The 19,228-nt window shown below is 37.7% G+C and overlaps 1 protein-coding gene across 1 annotated transcript; it reads left to right on the top strand.

Moving 5' to 3' along the window:
- The first annotated feature begins 5,185 nt into the window (after positions 1 to 5,185).
- On the top strand, positions 5,186 to 15,826 carry tacr3l (tachykinin receptor 3-like). Its single transcript, XM_043236111.1, is given in 7 exon segments — positions 5,186 to 5,573; positions 8,643 to 8,663; positions 8,665 to 8,829; positions 9,262 to 9,388; positions 9,390 to 9,413; positions 13,587 to 13,783; positions 14,858 to 15,826. Coding segments are annotated over 7 exon segments (1,176 nt in total). The 5' UTR covers positions 5,186 to 5,205; the 3' UTR covers positions 15,132 to 15,826.
- The last annotated feature ends 3,402 nt before the right edge of the window (positions 15,827 to 19,228 follow it).

The following is a 19,228-nucleotide window of genomic DNA, read 5'->3' as shown; positions in this document are numbered from 1 at the left end:
ATGTTTAAAGCCTTCCAAATATGTATGTTTATTTAGTTTATTAATGTTTTCTTTGACTGGAATGTTTGGAATGCGGACAAGTAATGCAGGGAACAAACAAACAAATAAAAGCATATGGTTTTGAAATGACATGATGGTAAAAAAGATGTTTTTCTGATTTACATTGGTTGAACCATTTCAAGACATACTGCAAATGTTTTTTTCTTCTTCTCCAGCTTACATGCTCTGCTGCCCTCTTCTGGAAAGCAAACTATATTATGTGACATTAATCTGAATTCTCATACACAATTCAGCCTTTAAGTATTTCTCCAAATTCACACAACACTAGTACTTTAAATTCATATTGTAAGTAGATTCAGATGCAACACTAGTTTATGTAATGAATGTTTTCGCCGCCTCCCATAATGGCTATAAACAGGTGTTGGCTCAAACTACATAAAGACACAGTTATATACAGTTTATTATGGAGCCATTCGGTCTCTTGTTGATTGATGTCACCGTGCAACACGAGCGGCTAGTTTTTCCCATCCATTTTCTCTTTAATCTCAGCAGCGGTACCACTCAATCTGGCGATTGCACTCAGTCAGTATGATTGAAGGGAGTAATTTAAACTAACCTAGAGTTGATTTAAAAACACACCAGAAATTAAAGACGTGAGATTGCAGAGAGCTCGAATGAAATCAGGTAGTTCTTTTGAAGACTGGGTCTTCTCTCGGTGTAGCAGGAGAAAGCAATCTTTAAACTAGCTGTGCGCACAATGGATGTAATCAGTGATAGAAGGCAATCTCTGTTCTGAAGTGCTAGAAACATGAAGTAGGACCCTGCTGAGAGCTTCAGCAACACGGCTGTTGTGAAGACAGAGACGCTAGTGGTTATGGAGTTTGAGTTGAGACATGCCTGGGTCCTCTCATTAAACGCAGCTTTTCACTGAGAACCGCGAGGCAATTTTCTCTCTTCATTCTCTGCCATTGTGTGTTTTCGCCCTCTGGATCTCCACTGGATCTGCTTTGAAAACCAGAATGAACAAAGGACGTTTTCTAAAATCGAATTAGAAGATCAAGTGTATATGAATGAAATCAATAGCGATTTTCTTAATCCACCCATGCGTCTAGATATCGTCTAGATTTCGCTAGGATGCACTCCAGCTGTCGGTGTAGTGAGGATGGGGGCTGATTAGGACACCTTGACTGAAACGAGCCAAAATTGAAACACTCAATGGTTTTAATGACTGCACAGAGTCGGTTCAGCGATGGACATTGCAGTAGAGTAATGTCTTCCCGATGTCTCACCCCAACGATCAATTAAAACGATGCAGCAGATAAAAAGAGTGCCGCCTGCTGCTGGCCTCACTAACACCTATTTCCTCAGCAACCTTTGTTTTCCTCAGGAGGTCTCGCTGCAGGATGATAGCTGCTGGCGGAAGTGAGAATGAAGAGGAAAACTGAGAATGTGCTTTTTTTTAAGTTTTGCTTTTGTAGCTTTGAATTTATTTCATAGTTTTTGAGAATAAAAGCACATCAACATGTCGATGATAGCATCTGTATATGTGACCCAGGGCCACAAAACCGGTCATAAGGGTCATATTTTAAAACATTGAATTTTCCACTGATGTCCAGTTTGTTAGGATAGGACAATAATTCGAATATGGAATCTAAGGGTGCGAAAAAATCTAAATATTAAGAAAATTGCCATTTTGTTATATTTAGAGTAAGACATTTACAAAATATTGCATATATTTCTACTAAAATACAGTGAACTTTAATGAATGCTGTGCCTTTCACTATTAATTTGCCATCTTTTTTGGGGGGATAATTTTTTTATATTGCTTTTGCATAAGGAGGGTCATACACAGTTGCATTTGAAAATATATAAAATGAATAAATACAAAATATAAATACAGGCTACGATATGACAACCTTAAGGCAAATGAAGAAGCACATGGACCAATTTAAAATCTTGAGGGTAAGTATAATGATTTTTTTATTTTTTTTTTGTTTGGGAAGATGGTGTGCACATCATATTATAAACTCAGAGCGGCTATTTTCGTTAACTGTGCATCCCACCAAATTAAGAATTCACATTTTACGACATTCACCTGTCGATTGGTGACTCCCACATCCAAAAAAAACCCCAATACATATCCACAAACGCGCATTGTGCCTTTCGTCATTATTCCCCCTTGTGAAGCAGAGGAAGCAACTGTTGATCTGATTCATTAAGAGTGCTTCAATCAGAGTTTAATCCCTTTTAATTGGAAGAGCTTCTCCCCAGGCGTTGACAGTGAGTGTGAAAGCTGGACTCCTCCGACAGGCGTTAGTGGAGGTTGCCAGATCTGCATAAAAGGGCAGCGTCTTCCCGGAGAGCTCAGACACCTGCGGAGACATCAAAGGATTAATGAAATGGTCGAAGATGAAAGGTACAAAAACCACCTGAACCCTGGGTGCGTGGTGAGATGTGTAACATGGCCTTTCTGTGGTTAGAACGCACACAGACAAACACAAGTATGGGCGTAAACTCCCAGGCACAAACACACACACACACACACACACACACACACACTCCCACTGCTAAGGCTTAATTGTTTATCTTGGCTAATAGCTTAAAGGAATTGTTTACCCACAACTGAAAATGTACTCATCCTCAGACCATCCCAGATGTAGGTTAGTTTGTTTCTTCGTGGAAACAGATTTGGAGAAATATAGCATTACGGTCAATGGGTGCCATCAGAATGAGAGTCCACATCTCTCCAGTCCATAAATGAAAGTCTTGTGAAGAAAAAAACTTCAGACTGTTGTTTTCACCTAAAATAGCAATTATCTATTGCTTTCCCAGGAAAATGTTGTCTTGCCTAGTCAGAAATTATGTTTTTTTTCTTACAAACATGCAGCTTTTAACTTCTCTAGGCTTTACTTAATGGACTGGAGTGATGTGGATAACTTGTGGATTATTGTGATGTTTTCACCAGCTGTTTGGACTCTCATTCTGACGGCATCCATTCACTGCAGAGGATCCATTAAGTGACACAACACTACATTTCTCCAAAACTCTCCTAATGAAGAAACAAACACATCCTGGATGGCCTGAGGGTTAGTACATTTAGAGCAAATGTTTTATATATATATATATATATATATATATATATATATATATATATATATATATATATATATAATGTTATACCATATATATAGCATTGTATATTGTAGTGCATGTACAAATTACATTACTTACTGTATTTATCGCTCTTTGTTTGTAGTAGGCACCTTGAGGTTGCTCCACCGGAATTTCATTGCACATGTACAATGACAATAAACTAAAGGAAAAAAACAACATAAACGTACTGAGTCATCCTCATATCTCAACTTCTGTAGCTGTATATTGTGACGTTCCCCTTTGAATTGCTATTTCAAGTTTCTTTTGTCGTGCTTTCACACACACCTTGACAGACCTGTCCTCGTGTAGAAAAGGGCCATATGAAGATTCGTCCGTGCATGTTAGTAAATAATAACAGGATGTTCGCTTTCGATGTCTTTCTGACATCCAAATAGTTTGACCATTATATTAAATTGTTGCACTGCTGTTGGAATATGAATTCGCATCGCACTAAGCTGTCAGCTCAGAGAGAAAGATGTGGAAAACGGTATGGTATGTTGTGACAACTCGTTCTCGGACGGTGAATATTGCTCATTTGAGAAGAAGTAACAGAGACCGCAAGTCAAGGCTTTTAAAATAGTTCCAGACTACTGCCACTTCACTGCCTTGCCGTTTTAAGATTGACTTCAAAGACTGTGAATTAATGTAGTGAGGCGTTACAAAGCAACTCTATTGCCAATTACAGTTTATACCAGCGAGTCACCATTGCCTGCATCCTTTCAGTCAGATTAAAATAAACCTCAAAGGACTATAAATCAGCCATTACCCATGCCGTTAAATCATTATCTGTACAAATGTAACGTTTGCTTAATAACATTTTAAATGTCATAATTTGTTCAATGAATGCTTTAGCGGTGTAAGACATATTTTGTAATTACATAATAGGCCTATTTAGCATATGCAAATATACTGTAATGAGAAGGACGTGCTCCCTGAGGCCCAGCCCCCCTTAAACATCTTATTTCTAATCACATTGTGTAATAACGTTTGGCCCGTTCACATTAAAATAATTATTTGCTTTAAAAGCTGCTTTAAAACAAGTGAAATAAACTTTTTGTGTGGCGATCAACAACGCTGGCAATATTTACGGTAACTTGCAATTCTTGTTTCGTACTAATATACAAAAAAGGTTCACGTCTACATGACAGAAAGAGGTTCAAATAGCCACAGTTTCATGTGGAATTATGAATTCAATAATCCAAACTGTGACTCATTTTGCACAAAAATACAGCTACTAACTGTTTTACAGCAACAAAAATGTGGTGACTGTACTTGCACGATATCATTATATTGTAGATGTTACTTTTAAAATAATTTTCCATGGGTTCTAGATGAAGCTGATTGCTCGTGGACCTTAAAGGAACAGTTCACACAAAAATAAATTAGCTGTCTTCGTTAACTAAATCTCAAGCGATTACAAACTTTTATGAGATTTCTTTCTACTTCTGAGCACAAAAAAAGACAGCCAACAGCCGATGACTTCCATAAAATGGAGAAAAATATTGAATTCAGTGATTACCGTCAACTGTTTGGTTAGCAACAGAATGTTTCTTTTTGCGACAACTGTGCCTTTAACTGCTTAATGTAGCCTACCCCTAAATCGAACAAATACATTCACTGATTTCATTTAAAAAAAAAAAAATAATAAACTAGTTTTAACTAAATTGCACTGAATGCACATTATTCGCATTTTGTATCAATTCGATGCTGAAGTGAAATGAAATGCCTGGCTGAGAAGTCGCATCACACTTAAGTTGTTTTGGTAAGCTGAAACTATAAAGCGTTCCTCCACTGCAAATTTACTAAAACTATCTCACATTCGCACGTTTCTCTATTCGTTCGAGCATCAACGTGTGGCAGGATCAGCAGCATCTCCAGACGTCTGTCATATGAGGCACGACTGCGCGTCACCGCTATTTTGGACACTTTGGATGGAGCGCAGGAGGACGCGCACGAGGACGTGCCAGATCTGTACTTGACGCCACAGAAGCATAAATATACGTCTCAGTTCACATCCTAGCTGTTAAACGAGGATATCGCAGTGAGCTTATCATGGCTGGTCCTCAGAGCGGCTCAAACGTAACGCGTAATTTCACAAACCAGTTCGTGCAGCCGCCGTGGCGCGTCGCGATTTGGTCGGTGGCGTACAGCTCCGTGCTGGCGGTCGCCGTGTTCGGAAACCTCATCGTTATTTGGATCATTTTGGCCCATAAACGGATGCGCACGGTAACCAACTATTTCTTGCTCAACCTGGCGTTCTCCGACGCCTCGATGGCCGCGTTCAACACGCTCGTCAACTTCATTTACGCCACGCACGGAGAGTGGTACTTTGGAGAGGTTTACTGCAAGTTCCACAACTTCTTTCCGGTGACCGCCGTGTTTGCCAGCATTTACTCCATGACTGCGATTGCAGTCGACAGGTGAGGCTGTTTCTGATTGATCGTAACATTTTGATCGTGCAGTAGCCTACACTAACACAAAACTACGATAGGAGAGCTATTGAGTCAGAGTTCCCACCTGCGAAAGTGGCTACATAATAAAAATAGGCTGATCTGTTTTTTTAAAAAAAGCACAAAAAATGTATTTAGAAATGATCAGGCAGCAATAAATACTTATTGCGATGCCCAAATTCATCTAGAACAAATAGAACACTATAAATCGTTTAAATGAATTCCATGTGGAATCGTGTGAATTCCATGTGTTTGCATAAGCGTTCTCTGGAATCCCTTAATTACCTCGAAATATCATCATCAGGCTCTAATTCGTCTTCAAAAAAATCTATAAAAATGCATAATATAGAAGCACTAAAATGAGCTTTAAGCGCACCGCTCTTTCTGTGTTTATTCAAGTCACTTCACGATCATTTAATGTTAAAGTATGAGCAAAAAGAACTGCCTGAAAACTAGAAATTACATTTTTTACAATAAATGAGTTAAAAACGTTTTGTTAAAGAGTCGATACACATTTCAAGGCTTGAAAATGTCTTCGGAAGTTATAAAGCGGCCTACATAGTTGATCAGATCTGCTGTCCTTAGGTTTTTGTGCATCTTCTGTAATAGAAATAAACATTTAATTCATATTACTTTTCCTTTTAGATGTTTGGTAGCTGCGTGTGAGTGTAAAAGCCTTGTAAACCAATTATCATCTCTGTAAAATGATTTGCTCTGCCCACAAGTCCAATGGTATCATTTACAAGTCAAAGGCAATTGGATCTTGAATCTGAAAAACCCTGACAGCCCAACCTTGCCGGCCCCGTTTCACCCTGCTATTTTTGAGCGTTTTTACGGGAATCTGAATCAAGTCATCGTTAAAGAAAAGTCATGGGAATTCATCGCTCAGAAGGTGCGAGAATCCTGTTGATTCAATGATGAAAAAGTGGAGCGCATGGAGAGGAACGGGCTTCAAGGGCCACCGGCGCAGGCTTCTTTCTTGCCCTTGCGTATCCGTCTATAATCTCCTCGGGGAGCTCATAAATTGAACGTCTTCCGTTTGACCCCTCTGTCATTTAACTGAGGAAACTTCATTTCCTGCCCATGAACTTGGGACACGCAGGCGCAGACTGCCGCATTTTCTAGGATCAAAACATCTCATAGATGTACGGCAGCAGGATTTATCCACTCTCATTGAGCTATAACCTGATCGTTTTCAGAATTACGCAGGCGCTATTCATACGATCCAGTTAGTCATGAATGCATCTAATGAGATGAGATCCGTGATACCAATCTGCATGATCCAGAGCATAGGGGGGCTTTTCTCTTATTAAAAGCTTACGAGCTCAGTCTGTGGCCGTGTGGAGCCAGAGAACAACGCTTCATCTTAACTCTGCGTAATCTTTCGCCATGCACGAGTGTTTATCCATATGCTGCCTCAATATACTTGTATGTCCATATATTTGTTCCCGTTTCGATAGGATCGACTTCAGACAGGCTTGTGTTCAGAAATTAATTGTGCATATTTTGTGAGTTTGAACTGAGAGAGCAAACATGATGCAGCTTTCAAATTTAAATAAAACTTGGCCCTGAAATGTGTCTTTCTGCTTAAAATGGCGCGTTTAATTCAATTTGTGATTGTTTGTAAAAACGGCCATAATTGTTTCAAAGTAAATCCTTTTTTTCTAACACGAATTACCCATGAAGATGTCATCGTGCATAAACATGACACATAATTAACTATAATTATTTGAAACGCCACCTTCAGACCTTTGTGTTTAATTTATGCATATTTCATTATATGTTCAATAGATTCACTTAGTGGAAGTGCGCTTAATTACTGAGAATGTTCTAATTAACTCTAAATGTTATTAAAATGAAGTCAATGAACACAAAGGAGGCTTATTATGTGTTATCTTTTTAATTTCTAGTTGAAGTTTGAATAAATGTCTAATAAGTGTGAAAAATGCCATTAGTTATGTTTGGTAACAAACCTTGTTTTGAACTAATAGGCTACAGTTTCTTTTGTGACTTTGTCTTTTTTTCTTTGCATTAATTAAACTCCTCTTCATTTAACATCTCACACTCGCTGAAAGCGTATCAGTTGAGTTGTTCAGTTCTGGTTTAATTACATTACAGACTGTAAAAAGCACTTTAACAGTAATTAACATTGCAATTATATTATATATATATATATATATATATATATATATATATATATATATATATATATATATCATGTACACAACATTACAATTTCTTTTATTAGACTGTCAGTGAAGTACAGAAAATATGTTTATGTGTGTGTTTTTCTTAAAGGGATAGTTCACCCAAAATATTTCCAGCAGAGGACATAGAGCAAAATGTAACGCCAGTAAGAAATTAGTTGTACCAAATAAGTATTTCTAAAGAAAATAATAGGAGGCATAAGCCAAAACTAGTTTTCCTTTCCAAAGCTGCTGTATCTCACGACCAATGTATTTAAAGGTGGCTTCGTTCATACAGATTCATACAACCTCACTCGTTTGATTTTGTCTGATTTGTCTGAACCCAGAATTTCCAACTCATAAAGCACGTGTGATTTAGCAAAAAGTTGCATGAGCGAGGTCGTACACCCTTTGTATGAATCAGCCAGCTTGTAAAATATGTAAAATGTACAAAGATCGGGCCGAAGGACTGGTTCTCATTAGACTCAATTAAATTTGGATATTTTTCTAACACAAACACTGGGACCCGTTTCTAAAAGAACTACCTGATTTAATTAAAGCTCTCTGCAATCTCACGTCTTTAATTTCTGGGGTGTTTTTAAATCAACTAGGTTAGTTTAGATTACTCCTTCGATCATACTGACTGAGTGCAATCGCCAGATTGAGTGGTACTTTTCCTCTTTTGTAAAGACATAGAAATGTCATTGTGGCTATTTATTTCAAACGAAAGAAAAATGACATCTATTTCAGTTTCCCTTCACAGCTGTAGAAGTCCACCCCGCCTCGGTGAGTTCCATTTCTAAGAGCTTTGTAAATGCTAAAAGATGTAATTAAGCCTGTGTTTTGAATGCAGGTACATGGCTATAATTCACCCCTGAAGCCCGTCTGTCAGCTACCGCTACCAAAGTGGTGATTGTCTGTATTTGGGCTCTGGCGGTGATTCTGGCTTTCCCGCTGTGTTTCTATTCCACCACGAGAACTATGCCTCGCCGAACCGTCTGCTACGTCGCCTGGCCGAGACCTTCTGAGGATTCGTTCATGTAAGAGACCCGACGAAAATCGGTCACTAATGAGGTGGATTTTACTCAGGACTCTGTGTTAGGAGCCAGATGCGTGTGCAGTAAGCAAGACGGCAAGATTTCCTCTGATGATTTCACACCGCCTGATCGTTTTTTTTCTAATGCTTGATCGTAATTGCGCTTCTCAGGCTTTGCTTCCACTGCTCAAACATCGGTGATGCTCTTTCAGGCTTTACATTGCCTGCTATCTTCACGCTCAGTGCCGTCTGCCAGTGAGGCACACACATTAAAAACAAACACATTACCTATTTAACAGTGGCCACGTGGTGTGTAAGAAGTGTAAACGGCACAATCCAAATTTATTGGATAGGCCTGCTTGGGTTTATCATTTGGTGTGGTGCATAAAAACCACTTGTTTATTTACAGTGGCTTCCTGTCCTCTCACCTGTGCAGGTATCATATCATAGTAACCGTGCTGGTGTACATGCTGCCCCTAGTGGTCATGGGCATCACCTACACTATCGTCGGAGTCACACTTTGGGGAGGAGAGATTCCTGGAGATTCGTCAGACAATTACGTCCGGACAGCTGCGAGCCAAGAGGAAGGTGAGAGGCGTAATAACGTATTTACATCACGAGTTTTAGTTAAAAGGGTTGGAGCAGCGTCGACGCGGTTGATGATCAAATCTGTGGCTGGGAAGTTCATCAACGTGATTTTTGACAGCGCAAGATGTTTCGAAGAATGCGTCTCGTCCAAAACAACACTAACCGGACCCCATGAAGTAATAACTAAAGCTATAACAACTAAAGAAATATAAAAGCTGTACTAGTTAACTGAAATGGAGCTGAAATTAAAAAGTAAACGAGAAAAAAACTTATTGAAAATAGCTTCCGGAAGTAATCAAATTATTCAAAGTTAAACTGAAATGAAAGTAAAATAAGCAAAAAATAGAGTTATTTTAGATATCGCATTGCAAAACTGTATTTTAGAGCGTAGTTTAATGAAACTGCACTTTAAAAATGAGCCAAGTTTAATGTAATTTTTAAAGTCAGTAATAATTGAAGTTGAAATGACCAAATTTATTTTAAGCAGTAACTGAACTTAGGTTTAAGTGGGTTTACGGTATAAAATGAAAACTGGAAATTAAACGCTAATTCAAAATGCAAATAATATACAGCATACTGCTGACTGCATAGACTATCATAGCATGGACAGAGTCTTTTAAAGACAGTTTTACAACATTCTGGCAAGTTATGTTCTTGTAAAAAAGTTTATAGAACATTTGTTTAAAGTTATCTGTCTTTGATACCGTTCTTAAAACATTCGTTTAAAGCTTTACTTATACGTCATTCAAGGGACCTTTTTGTCTAAAACATTTTCTTTGGACTGGTTGTGTGTCGCTACGAACCAAAACATGCAATTTTCCAAAATGATAAAGTGCAACACTCCCTCAATGCTTTTCCTGATGTTCACATAAACATGGAAAAAAACGGATGTTTTAAACGTTCAGAGAGCATCCCCAAATAATGTTTCATAACTTTAAAACTACGAAAATGTTCGTGGAAAGTATTTATCCTTTTATTTGACTGACGTCTCGGTCATGTGATCTCTGTCCTCAGTAGGAATCAGAACGAGGAGACTTCATAAATGAGCCCTTGCATTTGTAAATCATAAAATAATCTATGTATTTACTGTTACCTGTCCTGAGGGAATCTCATTGCGTTGCTATATCTATTTGATATTTTTCCACAGATTAAGGTCATGTCTGGTTTATCTGGCAGGTCAGCCCTGAGCTTTTTTTTGTGAGCTGCGCCGTTTCATGTGGGACAGTGATAGGTTCCTCTCAGGGATGAATCTAGGACAATTCATCTCATATTGTGGCAAAGTGGTTCATATGAATGACTGCGATCGCTCTGTGTAATCCAGCACTTTTGTTTTTGATGCAGAGATTATGGAATGGTTTCGAATATAACCGTAGGCTTACGCTGGATTAGAGCACTTGCTAACTCGCGTCCCAAAGCCCGCTTTAAGAGTCTGCCGATTGGCTAGAAAGGTGACAGAAAGCCTTTCAATTGTGAGGTGTGTGAACTCTTTTCAAAAAACCTGCTCCATAAAACTGAAAGGAAATAGCACACTGCCAAAAATTATACTAATTAAAACGTTTTCCGGGCTTTTAAATTGGTGTTAACTCATTTGCACGACAAACATTATTTGTAGATCACTAAAGGGGCTTTTTGTTTACCTTTAGATGTTTTCTTTTAGTTTTGTTAAATGATTAAGCGTGATTAATTGCATATAAAATAAAAGATTTGTTTATTTAATATTTGTGTATATATTGTGTATATATTTATCTTGTATAGTGTATATAAATACAGACACATGCATGTATATATTTAAGGAAAATCAGTTGTTTATATATTACATATATTTAGTTAATATCTAAAATATAATTGTATTCAATGTATACAATTGCAAATATTATATATATATATATATAATAACTATTTTTAAAATATTCTGAGAACATTGAAAAGTAATTAAAATGTAATAAAAATATAAAAATGTGCACAGATGAATGATTTTATATACTTTATATACTAAAACAGTTTATATAGCATTTATTTTGACATTGACATTATGAAGCGTGTGCTGTAATTTTTGCAGATTTAATGCATCCTTGCTTGAAAGTTACATTTCTTTTCCTTTTTTTTTTTTTTTTACATACTATTGGTTGAGCGTTTCCCTAAACTTTATATCTATCTCCATTGTTTTTGAAAACCAAACACTTTATAAACTGCCACCTCTGTTGTTAATGCCAAACATTTTCCGGCCATTAATCCATCGCTTCTGAAAACGCTGCCGTACAACCATCTTCCATTCTCTCAGCATCCTTTAGTACATCCTTGAAAAGCCACTAACAACATCTCAAGCGGTCTCATTACTCTGCGCATAATTTGACACGGACCTGTTGGAAAAGACAAAGAAATGCCGTCCGTCATCAATCACTGAACACTTTCGTTCGCACCTGGTCTGTAAAAAGTCTTGTACCCCGAAGAGACCCGCCGTAGTATAATGAAGCTGGAGCCTTGTGAATAATTGCTGATTGACAGTTACACAAAGCTCAGAAAGGTTAGGCGTGACGTAACCCTGGCGGTGGATACGATGAGCCGAAGCGTCACAGAGCCTGCCCTTTTGTGCCAGTTTGACGCGGGTTTAGTTAAGGTTTGCATTTGAAGCGTACGAAGGGTCTTCAATCAGAGTGAAAGTACATTGTCTTCAGGAGGGCAGGGTGAACACGACCTGGCTGTCAAGAAGGTACAGCTAGTTTTCCGCTCGGCGCGTGACTGACTGTTACAACACCATTCATGATGTTCAGCAAAAGGCATTACATTAGATTTTCATAAAAACCGCATTTATCGTGATTGTAAATGTGTCACGTTTGCGTCAAACTTTCTCTTCTGCCTTATATATATATATATATATATATATATATATATATATATATATATATATATATATATATATTAAAATTCTTTCATTTCACCCACCACAAGATCACTTTTAAACATTTTTAAACACACACACACACACACACACATATATATATATATATATATATATATATATATATATATATATATATATATAAAGCTATTAAATGTAATAAATAAAATAATTTTTCTCTATCTATACAGAAATATGACAAAAACAACAAAATTACTCAACCTTTAAAATGGAAAATTTGCAGATATATTAATATATAATACAATACGCACCACTACCACAGCAGTTTGGGATCAGTACGATCATTTTATTTATTTATGTATTTATTTTTAAATACTTTGATTTAGCAAGGATACATGAAAACTATCTATCAAAAGAAAAAAAAGATTTCTTGAGATCCTGGAATAAATGTATTATGGTTTCCATGAACGCGTTCGGCATCACAAGTGTTTTCAACATTGATAACAAACGTTTCTGGAGCATTAAATCATCATCTTAGGCTGATTTCTGAAGGATCATGCGAGACCGAGGACTGGAGTGGTGGTGCTGAAAATTCAGCTTTGATCACAGGAATAAGCTGCATTTTAAACTCACGATATTTTACGTAATTAATATTTTCCAATGCAGTAGTATATGCAGACAGCAGATTTTCACTATGCAAAATTTTATACACCTCGTATTTGGTTCTAAAAATCCTGAAATAGTCTCTTGCTGTCTAATTAGTGAGCGCTTTGTGCCTTTTTCTTTCTAGAATGCACTGAAAGGCGGGCCAGATGCTGCTAGTCAGAAGTCTGACGGTGTTTGATGTGAGGCTGTTCAATGTAACGAGAACAAATGACCCCTGAACGGTCTGCTCCGTCCTCTCCACCTGATGCCACTAACAACAAATCAAAACACAGTATTGTCCTTTGGTGCCATTTACATATGAAATATGCAATTATGTGTTTTTTTCCGGCACACCGCAATTTCCTCCGGTGCTCTTTCATAATAAAAAGTGAGGTTGACTCACGCGTCTGACGACCGGCGCAAAAGCTTTCAGCGTGGTGCCAAATCACCACCCGACACGTTTCTCCTCGTCGTTCATTATCAGTTTCAGCTTTAAGTTTTCGCCGGCAGCAGATGGCTTTGAGTCGGCAGATGGAGACTTCACACAGACTGCGAGCTGAGCCGTGTCTTTCCCTGATGCTGTTTTCTTCCAGAACACAAGAAGCCGTTTTTTTGGCATATGCTTCGTGTTGCGACTCTGAATGAATGATCTCTGGCGCTCTCCTCAGGTGGTGAAGATGATGATCGTGGTGGTGGTGACCTTTGCCCTCTGCTGGTTGCCCTATCACGTCTACTTCATCGTGACGGGCGTAAACAAGCATCTGAACAAGTGGAAGTCCATCCAGCAGGTCTATCTGTCTGTGTTGTGGTTGGCCATGAGCTCCACCATGTACAACCCCATCATTTACTGCTGTCTAAATGGCAGGTAATTAAACACTCATACTAATATGCATATCTTGTATGCCAAATAAAATACGTGTTTTAATAAAAATAATAAAATAATAAATAAATAATGCAAAAAAAAACATTATGAATTTTTAAAAATAGTTTATACTGTTTTTTTAATTTAAAATTTTTATTATTTTTTATACTGTGGTTTTGCAGTTTGTAATAAACTTATCGGTCAACTCAAAAGCTAGTTTAACAAGGAAAAAAACTCATCCAAACGAAACATTTTAAATTAAAGTCAATTATAATAAATTATAATCAGCTACTTTTTGAATAAATTGTTTATTAGTAATAGTCTATTTAATATTTTAATATAAAATAACAGCATGTCATTGTTAATATATGATCTTATATAATAGAAATATATTATTTTGAAGAGAACATTTAAAATACTGTTTTGAATGCTATACTTTTTTATATAAAAAAATGAATCTTAAACTATGTAGTCTTGCATTTTTTATGCAGTTTGTTCATAATTAAAACAACAATTATAACAATAGTAATAATGCAATTAAATAATTAAATACGTTACAGTAAAATAATTAATGCTGCATTTAACAAAATATGTAATCTTTTATCTTATATATTTAATATTTATTTGTATATCTTATTTAATTTAGTAATATTAAATATCTATATATATGTAATATGTATATTGTCAAACTAAATATTCATATTATATATTTAATAATGTATTTAATCATTTTAATCTATTTTATGAATTTATATATATATATATATATATATATATTATATATAATATATATATATATATATATATATATATATACCAATCTATATATATATATATATATTTAATATATATATAATCTTAGAGTTCTTTTTAAACTATATTCTTGCAGTAACTTTTACTTACCAAAGCTATTTACTCTCTTTAGGGCTGGCAGTTATTAATTTTATACCTTCTAATTAATTCAAATGCAGATCTTTTATCCTACTTTATTATTGAAGTTACTATTGAGAACCTCTCGATTGTATTGATGCTGTTCATTGCGTTTGGATATGAACTAGTTTTCTCCAAAACGTCCAGATTCAGGGCCGGTTTCAAACGGGCCTTCAGGTGGTGTCCCTTCATCCAGGTGTCCAGCTACGACGAACTTGAGCTCCGTCCCACCCGTCTCCACCCTCGCAACCAGAGCAGCATGTGCACCCTGTCCCGCATCGACACCAGCGTCCACGGCGACGACCCCCGCCGCAGCAGGTCCCTGCGGTGTCAGGCGGAGGTCAGAGACGAGAGCGCGGCGGCGGCCACCAAGCTCTGTCTTCACCGGGAGCCCACGTTCGCGTCCGAGCAGCTCAGCTGAAGGGCTGTGTGCTCCGTTACGGACGGAAAACAACGTGAACGCGTCCTCGGGCGTCCTGTAAATGACACACTGTACATTTCAGAGCGTGCACTGACACTAAACGCACTCAATCCTGCTGCATGATGAAGTAGCACTGCCTCCAAGTGGAGAACTGTGAATGACTAGCGTACTACTCGATGCATGCTGCCTAGCACTGCATACTACCTTCTTTTTCAAAACACAACACAACATACGTATTATGCAATGGACATGAGCAGATAGTGTGCTACGCTACAGATTCATCACCTCATCACGTTGCATGATCTATGAAACACAAATGTGTCTTTCAGATGATGCTTAAGGGCGTGCTTGTGATTCGTTCAATTCAGTAGAACTGGACTGTAGAGTATGTCCTGTACATCTGTTTATTTTTATGTCTGTGCACATGTGCTTTTTGTACTCATTTAACGCGCCGCAGTAACTTTTCGCCGCATAACTTTTACCGCTTTAGCGCTTAATAAACAGAACTGCGCGGAAGAACACTGTAGCCGGAACTACTTCTCTCTATGTAAGTCTATGGCGAATCACGCAGCGTTACCTACCCGAACCCGTCTAAATAGGCCCAATATAAACACGTATTAAAGGTGTTGTGCGGTGATTCAGGACAAGCCAAAATCACGGTTTGGAAAATGGATTCACGGTGTACTTATATACATTTTGTAAATTGTGTAAAACACACAAAAAGTTACTGCGGCTTTAACATTGCGGCACTTCTCCTTCTGCATGAAAGCGTATTTTAGTTCGGTCTTTTATAGGGAGATTAACTGACTGAAATTTTAATTTAATGTAAATTTTGAGTCATCGAATATAAAGTATAAGTACTTTTGTAATGGTTTTACTGGAAAAAGTTGGTGGTATTTTAATTGTAATTTCTGTGATGGTTACTATTGGGCTTCTGTTGTTTTTTTAGAAGAGGAAAACCATTCAAACATCAACCATCGTAAATAGGATCAAATGAATGTATATAAAAGACTACACAGTTTTTATTTTTGTGTCTTGTTGATGTTTGGTATATTACAGTATGTGCTGTATTTATGATGTACTGTAATTGATAACATCGCTGATAATGCGCTTATGGTTTGTATCGTGCATAATAAGCAAAGTTAACTTTTTATTATCACCTATCTAACCTACCTTAACTCCAGTCTTTGTGGTAAAACGCTTTTACGTCTAAATGCATCAAAGCCTGCTCTGATTTAAAGATATCTGTTAAAAACGAATCAGGCTGGCATTGCCAAACTGTTCTGATGTTGAGCATGAACATTAAAGTGAACGTCGAGAAAGACAAAAACATGCTTTGTACGAAACATTTTAGTTATTTTGGTGCTTTAACGCCAACTTCACCCGACATGAGTTTATTAAGTTTAAATAAAATACACTAGAAGTTAATGATTTTTATTTTTTATAATTGATGGTCCACGCTGAACGAGCTTAACAAATGATGCTGGTGCGTTTTTGGCACGGCATGGTGTTTTCTGTCGCTGGAAACACTAGATGGCGCAATTGTCCGTGTTTTTAGTTCCGTGCTGGCGGCGAAAGCTATTTTGAAGGTTAAAAACAACCGCTTCAATCAAGCAAAGATATTGTGTGCGTTGTATTCTGAAGGATATGTTCATTTTCTTATGTAAAGGAAGAAGACAATTGTTCATAGCCTGTTTAGGCTCGCGATTAATGTCAGACTCTGCGATTGCAAAACGCATTCTCATATCTCTTTTTAGCAAAAACAAAAGGCATGTTTCACATGACTTCCTGTTTACGGCCGGTACGTCCCTTGCTCAGAATATCTTCTCTAAATCTCCCCTCCTATTCCCTGTTGAATGAACCACTGCCCTGCTATTGACTTCTGACCTGGAAGAAAGAAAAAAACTGGAAAAATGATAAAAAAAATATATATATATACATGCATCAAAGCTATGGAAACACTAACACAGTCTTTGAATAAACAAGTAAGTGCAAAGGATGTTCGTTTTGCGAGAACCCTGCTGCCTTCATTGAAGATTTGCTGGGTTGTTTGGATAAATGGGAAGATACCAAATTCGGGTGTCCGAGGGGGATGCTGGGTTCAGTCTGTCACGTGTGCACATGTACCGTGTGACCCATCCAAACACAGCTCGCATATAGCGCGCCGCAACTCCGGTGTCTGCTCACACATCGATTTATGTGTTATTTTGGTCTCCTCTCACTAACCTTCAAGGTCTCTGCAAGGTCAGTAAATAGCTCTGATGAGTCAACAGCTCCCTCTTCATCTGAACTGGATTAATACTTGCAGGTACGATCATGTGATCCGGGGCCTTTCGTGAAAAGTCACTTTATAAAGGATTTATAACAATATCCGAGGCCCTTTTACCGCATTCTGTCTTTGTACGAAAAACCTTTCACATTGCAAGACTCTAACATGCTAATTATCTCCGTGTCATTTAATATATTTAATAATTAGTCTAATGAGCATCGCTATCGTTATCATCAGTAGCAACAGCAATATTTATTGATTGTATTTATTTTCTAGTTTATCAGCTCTTTAATGCCAGTATCATATTAATAATAATATCAGCAATCTTTGTTAATATTATTATTAATTAGTTTAATAGTATAACAATGACATGAGACAGGATTAAGTGAGTAAGCAAATATAATAGCTATTATTATTCATTTAATAATACATTCTTTCGTCAGTATTTATTCATTCAATTATTAAAACCCTGGCATGAGTGTTCAGCTATAATAAAAAATAATAAAACATTTTTTAATAAAAAATGGAATGATTTATGTGGGGAAAAAGCTTGAATTTTTAATGTCACCGTCTCGATATCTGTGCAAAGATGAGCTCGTCATATTGTCTTTTAATCACCAACAGTGCATTTGAGAGATGATTATATCATTATTGTTTCTAAGAAAAATGCGATGAAGTTAAGCCCCAGGAGGCCCACAATCATGATACGGTCGACAAAAACAATGGCTTGTACAGCAAAAAGCCTTTGTGAGAACTCACATTACATCTCAGCTGGAGTTTTATGAACAGATAAGTCCAAAACGACTTTTGAGCCTCAGTTCTGTGAGCGTAATCTAATAAAGAGCATGACCGCAGAAACACCGTCATGCAAAAGAGCGGAGAGCATCACGCTTCTGGAATTGTTCTCTGAGGAAAGAAGGACGTGTTTGAGTACAAGACGTACTGAAAAGCAAAATACGCTTCCGGTCAGCGTGAGCTCCGGGACCGGGGGGTGAAGATGGGTATTATTCGGCTCTTCGACCGGAGAAAAGCCTTTGGGCTTAAAAGAGCGATGTCCTGCAGCGACCCCTTCGAAGTCCAGGCTGCGATCCAACTGAGCGTCTGCGGAAGGACGTGAAAGTTACGGTCCACGTCGAGTTCCCGTTTGGTCCGACTGAGCTTGAGCAACGCTGGAATGAAGCGGGCGAAAAATTCCAGTGTCAAGATGTGCAACGCTGATAGAGACTTGAGCGAGGAACACGCAGCTGCTGCCAAACGTGGTCCTACTGAGGCTTTTAAAGCTGATTCGATTATACGTAATACTTTTATTGTATTATGTTTTCTCATAGTTCTTCAAAATGGCTAAAAGTTAGATCATTATTAAAGGAATAGTTCATCATATATACAGTATATATACATGAAACCTACATCCAGCTAAAATCATGAATGTCAGTATCTCAACGTGTTTGGCTTCAGATGGTGAACTTTGCGGCATCACAAAAACATGCACACGAGGGAATCAAAGGTTTCAAGCAGTAATGTATGTTCAGCGATGTTTGTCCGGATTGAGCAATGCTCGGTTGAGGAGGTTCACGTGAAGCGACACTTACGCGTAGATTTCCCCTCAAACGCATTGCGTGGAGCTGTACGAACCGCAAACGCCACGTGACAAAATTTGGCCGGCCATACGCCGAACTATCCGTCACCCGAGGTTTTGTTAGTGTGCGTTTTCTCCAATAAACACATAAAGAACCCGTGAAATCAGTAACAGAGCTTTGGGGCTATTGCGTTGTGTTTGGATAAGAGAAAGTTCCCTATTTTAAAAGCACGCTTGGACGTTCCTGCTCGC

This window comes from Puntigrus tetrazona, chromosome 1, assembly GCF_018831695.1.
Source record: "Puntigrus tetrazona isolate hp1 chromosome 1, ASM1883169v1, whole genome shotgun sequence".
Classification (NCBI taxonomy): Eukaryota; Metazoa; Chordata; class Actinopteri; order Cypriniformes; family Cyprinidae; genus Puntigrus; species Puntigrus tetrazona.
Note: the sequence above shows the minus strand (reverse complement) of the source record. Positions and strands in the feature narration are given on the sequence as shown.